The sequence below is a fragment of the Helianthus annuus genome, chromosome 7, assembly GCF_002127325.2.
Source record: "Helianthus annuus cultivar XRQ/B chromosome 7, HanXRQr2.0-SUNRISE, whole genome shotgun sequence".
Lineage (NCBI taxonomy): Eukaryota > Viridiplantae > Streptophyta > Magnoliopsida > Asterales > Asteraceae > Helianthus > Helianthus annuus.
This window is the reverse complement of record NC_035439.2, coordinates 44400282-44409485: the sequence shown is the minus strand read 5'-3', so window position 1 is coordinate 44409485 and position 9204 is coordinate 44400282. Positions and strand designations below refer to the sequence as shown.

The window sequence follows — 9204 nt, the reverse complement described above, 5'->3', positions numbered from 1 at the left end:
TAGGTATTTGTTTTACTTTATTTATTTATCATCATTTTTTTTAATATTGTATGATTGCATGGTAATTTTTTTTTTTGATACCCCTAAGTTAATGTTCTAGTTCCGTCACTGCCCTAACCGGTTGGGCCGGTTATTGTTTTTAGTAAAAAAAAAACCGGTTAATAACCGAAAGTGGTTATAAAAAAACCGATTTTTGTTTTTGATGAAAAATACCGGTTCGGTTAATAACCGGAACCGGTTTTTGAAAAAAAACCGATTTGTACACCTCTAGTTGCAACCGTCATTTTGTGACGGCATTGCAATCGCCGCCAACACACGTGGCATCACTAGGTTAAGTTTCTTTGTGTGTATACATGCTAAGTTGTAGACTGTAAGCAAGTGGTAAAAATAGTTCTGATCATAATAAGTGATTTTTAGTCAATAGTCATAATAAGTGATTTTTAGTTAGTTACTGGTTGGGTTGATTTGAAAGTTTTATTTTTCTAACTAATTAAAAATTAATAGTTCAAATTTGTGACTAAACACGAATAATGGCACCATCGGTCCCAAAAGCTTTAAATCTTTTTTAAAGTTGAGTGGGTGACGTTCATGGCCATGAACCTCACCTCATCCTGATCGTGCTATAAATGCAATTGAACATGCAACACAACGCCATCATCTTTTGTATGCTACTTTCCAGTTTCAACTTTAAAATCTTTTCGATAAACTTTAATTAAACTACTTATATTTAAATTTAAATAGTTTGTCAATGCAAATAACTTGTGTAGTACAATTCCGAAAAAAGTTGAATCATCATGGGAAAGTCAAATCTGTTTTTAAAAGAGAAAAACTGAGAAGGTGATATACACAATACAATGAAACTAAAGGTTAAACATCGTTCGATCCGAATCCAGTTCATTTCGAATTCAGATTCTACTGTTTTCCTGCCTGAAGCCCACCTACCAACATTAACAAAATATAGATAGATGGGAGGGAGGGATCACATGAGTTTTTACTGACAGTAAAAAAAAGGCTTACATTAATACACTAAGTCATACAAGCCAACCAACCCCAAAAGCTAGTTTCCAAAATCTTCTTCTTTCATCTGTCTCCATTTATCATGTGGCATCTCTAAGAAAGTAAACACTCTCTTCTTGAAAATCCGAGCCAAATCCACAATTTCTGACTCCCTCATCTGTCTGGTCATGGTGTCAGATTGCCACAGCCATTTATTTTTCCTCGATAACCGACTAGCAATGTCAACTGTCAAGATAGCCATGTCTCTTCTGTTTGTAAGAAGCCGTAAAACTGGAGCCGAGTATTGGGAATTTGACACGAGTCTATTTAGAAGAATAAGTGCTTCCCGGATGAGTAACGTTCTGCACAAAATTTCAATGAGAGATGTTACTATAATAAAACGGATTGTGTGATGTTAAATAACCACCACAATCGGATCATTGGTTGTAATTAAGCACGCCCTATATTGAATTGAAAATGAAGTTGGATTGGATTACCTTTCTCTGGAGTCTTCGGGAGGCTGAATACGCTCAGATGTCTCCACATCGATTTCAGATGCCATAATTTGCAGAATTAAGTAAAGAAAATTGGTCCTTCTAGAAAGATTACGTCCCAGCAAAATTTCAAAGCCACTTCTCCCGGAGGATGCTAAAAAGGCCAGCAGAACGATGGTATTCCGTTGAAGTTTCAAGACCTGAATGTTTTAAAGATACAAGACCATTGACTCTGTTAAAGATCTACAAACATCCTGAAGATACAATAATGAATATTGAAGAAAAAAACATCTAGAGATCGGTCTTGAGGCAACCATATTACCCACCTAAAAATGACCTGCCATTAGTTGATTTTGGTTTACTAGAGTAGAACTGGAATGAATCTTATTGATATCGTCAAACTTATTGATATTGGAATGAATCTTTGTTTTAAAAGGCTTGAGAAGCTTAGGCTCCCGATATCGAGGCATTAGGTGAAGGCACCCGATATTAACATAACTTGTAGATTTATTTAACGGGAAAAAAGTGAATGCCCTCAAGCCGCTTCACAGGATCACTTCACTCCATGGTTGTATAAATTGTAGTAGGTGTTCGAATGTTTTTGGGCAAAGATTGACTAAAAGGGAAGCTGAACTTGCTAGAGGGGGTAAAATTTACACGAAATGTTGGTTTTAAGGACTTGTGTGATTTATTTGCCAAATAATCTCACTTTCTAAGCAAGTAAGTTACAAACTGAATAAGCTTATGTTTTTTGTTTGATACATTACGTACTGGTTCTAGACCTATGATTTTAGAAAATGTAAGCTAAGGTGAACTAGATGTTTTGAATTCTCAATGAGTTGATGATTAGCTTCCACAAAACTAAAATTAGAAACTCAAGATCTTTACTGACTTGAAGATATGTTTCCATAAGTGGTATTTAAGGACTTGATGTCGTGAATTAGGGTTTAACTGTTTGATCCTCACTCACTTGAGAACTTAGGGGACGTTTGGTTCGCAGGAATTAATGGAATTGGAATTTGAATTCCATCTCTTAAGATGTTTGGTTCACAGAATTTGATGGAATTGGAATCCCAATTCCAATCTTCATGTGTTTGGTTGACAATGGAATTGGAATTAGGCATGAATTCCTTCAAATTCCTTTAACTAAGGTAGCGTTCGTTTCATGTCATGGAATGGAATGGAATTAGGAAGTTTTTCTTTGTAAAATTGATCTTGGTTGGGGGAGGGAGGAATTTGAAATCCTTCACTCTAATGAAATTTGTGACTATTTCAACATTCCTTAGAAATCCTTCACTCTAATGAAGGAATGGAATGGAATGTTGAAATAGTCACAAATTTCATTGATTAAAGAAATTCATTGGATTTCAAATTCCTCCCTCCCCCAACCAAGATCAATTTTACAAAGAAAAACTTCCTAATTCCATTCCATTCCATGAAACGAACGCTACCTAAAGGAATTCAAAATCCTTCCTATATGTGAATGAACTAAAGTAAATTCATTGGAATCTTTGACCGTTTCGACCCGCACCGTTTCAACCCGTACCGTTTCAACTTGTACTTCGACCCATACTGGTTTCGATCCGAACCGTTTCGACTCATTTGACAACCAAACACAACAAAAATGGAATTGAGATTCCAATTCCAACAATTTCCAATTCCAATTGGAATGTTTAAATTCCAAATCCAATTCCTTTAAATTCTAATTCCTATACAAATTCCAATTCCAATGCCAAATCATTCCGCGAACCAAACATTAAATTCCCATTAACTGATTAGGAAGATATTGCCATATTTTAGCTTCCTAACCATGGTCTTGACTCTTGATTTGATCAATGAGCTGAGTTGCAATAGTGAACATGAATATGTAGAATAACTCATTTCGTATATATTAATGTTTGCTTCAGGTGAATTTGATAGGATTTGAGTGCGCAAGTCAAGTGCCATTCACATTAATACACGAGGATTAAATTCCTAATCTTAAAAAAAAAAAAAAAAAAAAAACTAGTAGGTTGAACTGCATAAAGCTTAATGAATTACACAAAGCATATTGATGAATAGTGGAAAATTAAATCGGCAAGGAAAATTGGTTTAGAGTTAAGAAGGGTTGAGTATGTATTGCTATCCTACGGTAAAAAGAGGGTTTAGAGGCAATGTAGCCTGTGTGATGGCCTCAAAAACAATTTCACAATTATTTTTGAATTGTTTTCGAAACATTTTCAAGTTACAACTTTTTGACTTTTGCTAATGTATTTATGGTGTATACTTCAAATAAAACACCAAAAAAGATTAATCAGATGGTTTATCTTGTCATTGATTGGACCACAACTTGCAACCCACTTTTGAATTGTAAGTATCAGTTTAAAACTTCAACGAACTAGTTAATAGTAAATAGTAAGTGTACATCCATAAGAGCCTTCTAGTCTTCCATTACGTTTTCCAGAATTATCAAAAGCGATCGCTTTTCCCGCCTAGGCGATATTTCTGGGCGAGTCGACCTGTATGCGCTTTTCCCTCCTAGGTAAAAAAAGCCCCGTGATTTTTTTTTTGAAATCCTATCTCTTATACACATATACCAGATGATATTTATAGGTATTTATCTATTTTCTGGAAATCATATCTCAATCAAATCAAATCTTATACATCTTTAAAAAAAAATATATTTGAAATTTAAAAAAGTTAGAGATATCATATCTTGTTATTCAAATAAGAACCTAATATGATAAAACAACGTTCATAATCTTCTGCTATTTTTTTTTTTTTTTTTTTTTTGCGGGAAAAACATGCAATACTACAAAGTATATTTTGACCTTATGAGGATTATGCAGTATATTCAACCATTCTCATTGCTTCATATAAATTATTTATGATTTAATTTACTTTTTGAACTTTATTTGTTTAATTGTTTTCAAGTTTGAACAATTTGGTTTTGGAATATTTTGGTGATTCATAATGATTTTGGTTTTATTATAAGGATTATGGTATTTGAATACTTTAGGAATTTTAAGAAAGTGTTTTTTCAATACATAATATTATTTTTTTATGTTTTTATTTGCTTGCGCTTTATTTTTCTCAGGCCCGCGCTTTTTTTTCGCTTCTCGCCTAGGCGACAGGCGAGGCCTATGCGCCTAGAGTGCGCCTAGCGCATTTGATAACTATGACGTTTTCTATTTTGGGAAATTAACAAAGTGATACGATTATCGTTGGTAACAAAATATGGGTGTTACGACTTTTTCAATCATATATGATCTTAAAAAATAAACGACCAGGGATAGAAGAAAGAATAAACATAACATACCAAGTTTGTGGGTGCGCCATTTCCATGACAAGCTAGACAATCAGCTAAACCATCTAGTACTTGAAATGCAGCACTCGTCCCCTCTTCTTTAGAAGAGGAACAGAACATCAACATTAAACTCGGACCTTCACAAGAAGAAAAATAAAAACAACTTCAGTTGCTTGCTGGTAACTACATTGATCAAAGTTAAATTACAATCTATTAATTCAAATATAGTAAAACTTTGTTTACGGATATAGCACCACAATTATTAATATCAAATTCAAAACAAAAATAAATCATGGGCAGAGCAGAAAGATGGTGCATCCGAAAAACTCAAAATCATGGGTTGCTACCAAAATGATTAAAACTACCCGACGAGTGAAGAGATTAGCTTACAATTTAAGAGAAGGTAGAGAAGATGCACGGCTTGCTTTTGCACACCAAGCCCAGCTTCTTTTCTTAATAGCTGAGGGATACTTTCAAAGACCGACACCTCTCCATACCTACCTTCACATAACAAACTTCAAAAAGGTTATAACAAAATGTCAGACGCTGGCAAACAGCAATAGACAATAAATAAAACACTTACATCTCCCTTTCCGTATAAGCATCAGTTCTCAAAAGAAGAATATTCATGATAGAAACCGCCTCCACTCTTATATTTTCTTCACACTGTCTCCTCCTGACAACTTGATGCATTCTTTGAAAAAGAGAAAACCACTTGGAACATGAAATCAATGGCTGTGATTCCTTCCTAGCACTTGTGAGAACCGTTTCAGAGCTTCTATTCACGGTGATAATGACATTGTCCCTGAGCACAGTACACTGGAAAGATCAAACCAAAGTTCATAAGGCGGAGACCGCAGATGAATATAAACATAAAAATCAACATTTTATTGAGTTCGAGGAAAACTATACCTGCGGCACAATTTGTTTTCCATATTCAAAATGTGTTTCAAAACCACATGCAGTACGCAAAGAGATCTGTGAACAATCATCATCTGTGGAACAACAACTTCAGCTGCTAAGCAACATAAAGCCCAAAACTGTTTTTTTACCGGGGGCATAAAAATTTACAAACTCACATTTTGAAGACAACAGAGATCAACCAATGCTTCTAACAAATCGCCCAATTTTCCTGTATCATAACTAATCTGCACAAGTAACAATTGTCAGTCAGTCATAACCAGCAAACAAACATTTGAATAATACAAAATAATATAATCTTCTAACAGACAGAAGATGAATACCTGTAATTCAATACCTACCTTTGTTAATGTTATGTAGAGATGGGACACTTTTGCAGCTTCAGCAGACTGAATGCAATGATTTGAAGCCATTTTAGTAGTAGATGGTATTATGTTCAAACCTAAGAATCCAAACAGAATCTGTAAATCTGCTTCACAAGCCACAAATAACTTGGAAACAAGGTTGCTTCTTGATTCTGGTTCCCAAATGCCTGCCAACTTTCTTGAAACTGATATATTCTTCTTTATCGCCAAATCAGTATGAACTCCCACCCCTAATCAAAGGTAACATACAATTGAATAAAATTAGTATCGAAAAGCTTCAACCATGTTAGCAGAGATTTGAAACCTATGTTACAAAAATTTTTATTATCGGTGTGTCAAATAAGATAGACAAAGGTTATATTGTTTCAATAAAAAGACAGTTTTCACGTCATCATAAAGCTTCAGATTGTGTTATGCATAAAGTCGGCGACTTCGAACCGTCTTCCTTTATACTATGACAGACCCATTATTAGTAATAAAAAATGATCTCAACTCTGAGCCGGCCCATATGTATTGAAACAGCATTAAAAGTTCTATCCTCGATAAAACTAAAGATTAATCAATTTAAGTACCTCCTTTAGTCTTTAGAAGACTGACAGAAGAGTCTTCAACAGGATCTTTATTTTTCCTGCGGCCACATTAACTACTATAAATCTGGGAGAACACAAAAGTACCTCAACATAATACACATCATCAAATAACCCACATAGTTGTGAAAATTAATCTGTAGTGTTACAAGAAAACTGAATAAAACAGTGTTTTTGGGCTAAAAGTAGAGTTGATAGACATGACTAAAACAAAAGTATCAGCATTCATTATTGTTCCAGGTCCTCTTTTAACTTTTGAATTTATACAGGGCTTATGCATGTATCAAATGAAAGTTGGCATACATCAATGTACATGAAGAAGAGTCAATGGTTTAACTATAAGAGACTTGTAACAGTATTTAAGACAATAATAATACTCACAGAGTTGACTTGTTTGTACCAAAAGTTTCGGCATCTTCAGATCCATTAACTGGAAGAACCGGTCTAAGATGCTTCTCGTTCTTTTCTCTATCCTTCTTAAGCTCCGAACACTCTTGTTCCTGGAAGTGTAAAAACAATCATTAAGTACAAACAAACAAACACCATCTGATAGACAAATTTTAGAACATAAGATATGTAGTACTTCCAAAACCAAAATCAACTACTTGTAACATCAAGTTGAATAAAATTAGGTTTAAACAGTTGATAGCGGAAAGTAAAACAAACAAACAAACAATTCAATTGCCTTTATTTACTATTTCCTATTCCTATTCAATTCATGATACCTAAAACATAGAACCGTTTCCATTAAGTGCCTTGTCGATATGGCGAAAAAGAGCAATAGAACATACCAAATTAGCAAGCACCTTGGACACTCTTCCCAATTCATAAAAAAAAAAAAAAAAAAAAAAAAAAAAAAAAAAAAAAAAAACTGGTAATTGTGTCTGTCACAAGCAAGCAAGCAAGCAACGTGATTGCTAAAATGAGGCACGTAGAATGTTATGTTAATGATAATAATAAGTAAATGAAGCAAGTATGTATGGGTCGTGTGTAGTAAGTATTAAAGAAAGAACCTTCAAGCGATTAATTTCTTGCTGCTTGGAACATTTATCCTCATGGAAAGCCTTATCGGAATCTTGTTGCTTGACTCGCTGAGACAACTCTCTGGGAGGAGAATAACTGATCACGGACTGCGGAGGCGGCCGGAACACTTGCTGCTGCTGCGGTGGTTGAGTAGGGTTTGAAGAGGAGCTGCAAGCAGCGGCTTCAGTGAGTTGGATGGCTTCATTCACGAAGTCGTCATCCCAAAAATCAAAATCAAAATCTTGATCATCCGCCGCTCTTGATTGATTCGACTTCTCTTGATCATCCGCCATTCTTGATTGATTCGAATTCTCTTGATCATCATCCGCCATTCTTGATTGATTCGAATTCTCTTGATCATCATCCGCCATTCTTGATTGATTCGAATTCCAGATTATAGTCTCATTTCATTTGGGGGATGACCTGACCTCACCTGACCTACTTTTTCCTTTTCAAGATTCTACTACCCCCTTCACTACCCCTGCCTGCTTTCAAAACAATTTATTTATTTATGTTTTTTTTTATTTATTTAGAGTAAATTACTGTTTTGGCCCCTGTGATTTAAACAGTTTAACCATTTCAGCCCAAAAATAATCCTATAATATATCAGACCCCGAGGTTGCAATTTTTATAATGGTTTTGACTCCTGACATTAACTTTGTTACTTTTTTGCAGTTAAGTGTAAGGCTAATTAGGTCATTATATACCTTAGGGGCTATTTTTGATAATTACAAAGTTCTTTAATATTTAAGAGATTATTAATACAATTACTCAAGTTTTTTTTATTATTTCGTTATTTTCACGATTATTATGTAACAAAATATGTTTTAGATATATATATATATATATATATATATATATATATATATATATATTTATATATATATATATATATAAATATGTATTTTCATTAACCGTTTATTATTATAAAAGTCGTTTTAAAAAATAATTTGTTATTTTAGATTTTGTTTAAACCCTCTATCATTTTTAAAATTGTTCCGTTCTAAACCAATTCTATTTTAAAATCGTTCTTTTTAAAGTCTTTTGTCTTTTAAAGTTTTTTTTTAAACACTTTATTTTATACCATTCTTTTTAAAATCATTTATTTTTAAACATTTCTAAATTACTCACTTTTTAAGTCGTTCATTTTTTAAATTTTACAAAACGACGTGTATAAAAAACAAAAGAAATATAAGATTTGAAAAAAAGAAACCTTCTAATAAAAAGCTTGCAAAAGTTCGTTCATTTTTCTAACTTTTTAGAATGGTTATCCTTTTCAAATCTTCCATTTCTTTGGACCATTTGTTTATTCAAAATTTGTTATTTTTTAACCTTTCTTTATTAATTCGTATGTTTTTTTAGTTCCTTACTCCTGTTAACTTATTTTTTAAGAATTTGCTTTTTTTATAAACATCATTTTTTAATATTCGTTTTTTAAACCACTCGTTCGTTTAAAATCGACCGTTTTTAAATTCCTTCGATTTATGAAATCGTTCATTTTCTGAAGTTCTTTTTCCCTAACGGCTATAAGT

The 9204-nt window shown here is 33.3% G+C and overlaps 1 protein-coding gene across 4 annotated transcripts; it reads right to left on the bottom strand.

Moving 5' to 3' along the window:
* Positions 1-789: 789 nt before the first annotated feature.
* On the bottom strand, positions 790-8174 carry LOC110910666 (protein SENSITIVE TO UV 2). 4 transcript variants are annotated; one of them, XM_022155274.2, is made up of 11 exons: positions 7663-8174; positions 7031-7149; positions 6635-6690; positions 6039-6292; positions 5856-5924; positions 5689-5771; positions 5360-5581; positions 5167-5291; positions 4789-4913; positions 1494-1690; positions 790-1358 (listed from the first exon to the last, which is right to left on the bottom strand). In XM_022155274.2, the coding sequence occupies exons 1-11, from the start codon at positions 8041-8043 to the stop codon at positions 1058-1060; spliced, it is 1932 nt and encodes a 643-aa protein (XP_022010966.1). In that variant the 5' UTR covers positions 8044-8174; the 3' UTR covers positions 790-1057. The 4 variants fall into 4 exon arrangements, with proteins under 4 accessions (XP_022010966.1, XP_022010969.1, XP_022010964.1 ...); XM_022155277.2 differs by having other exon boundaries at positions 5167-5273; positions 7663-8164; XM_022155272.1 differs by having other exon boundaries at positions 6021-6292; positions 7663-8152.
* Positions 8175-9204: the final 1030 nt, after the last annotated feature.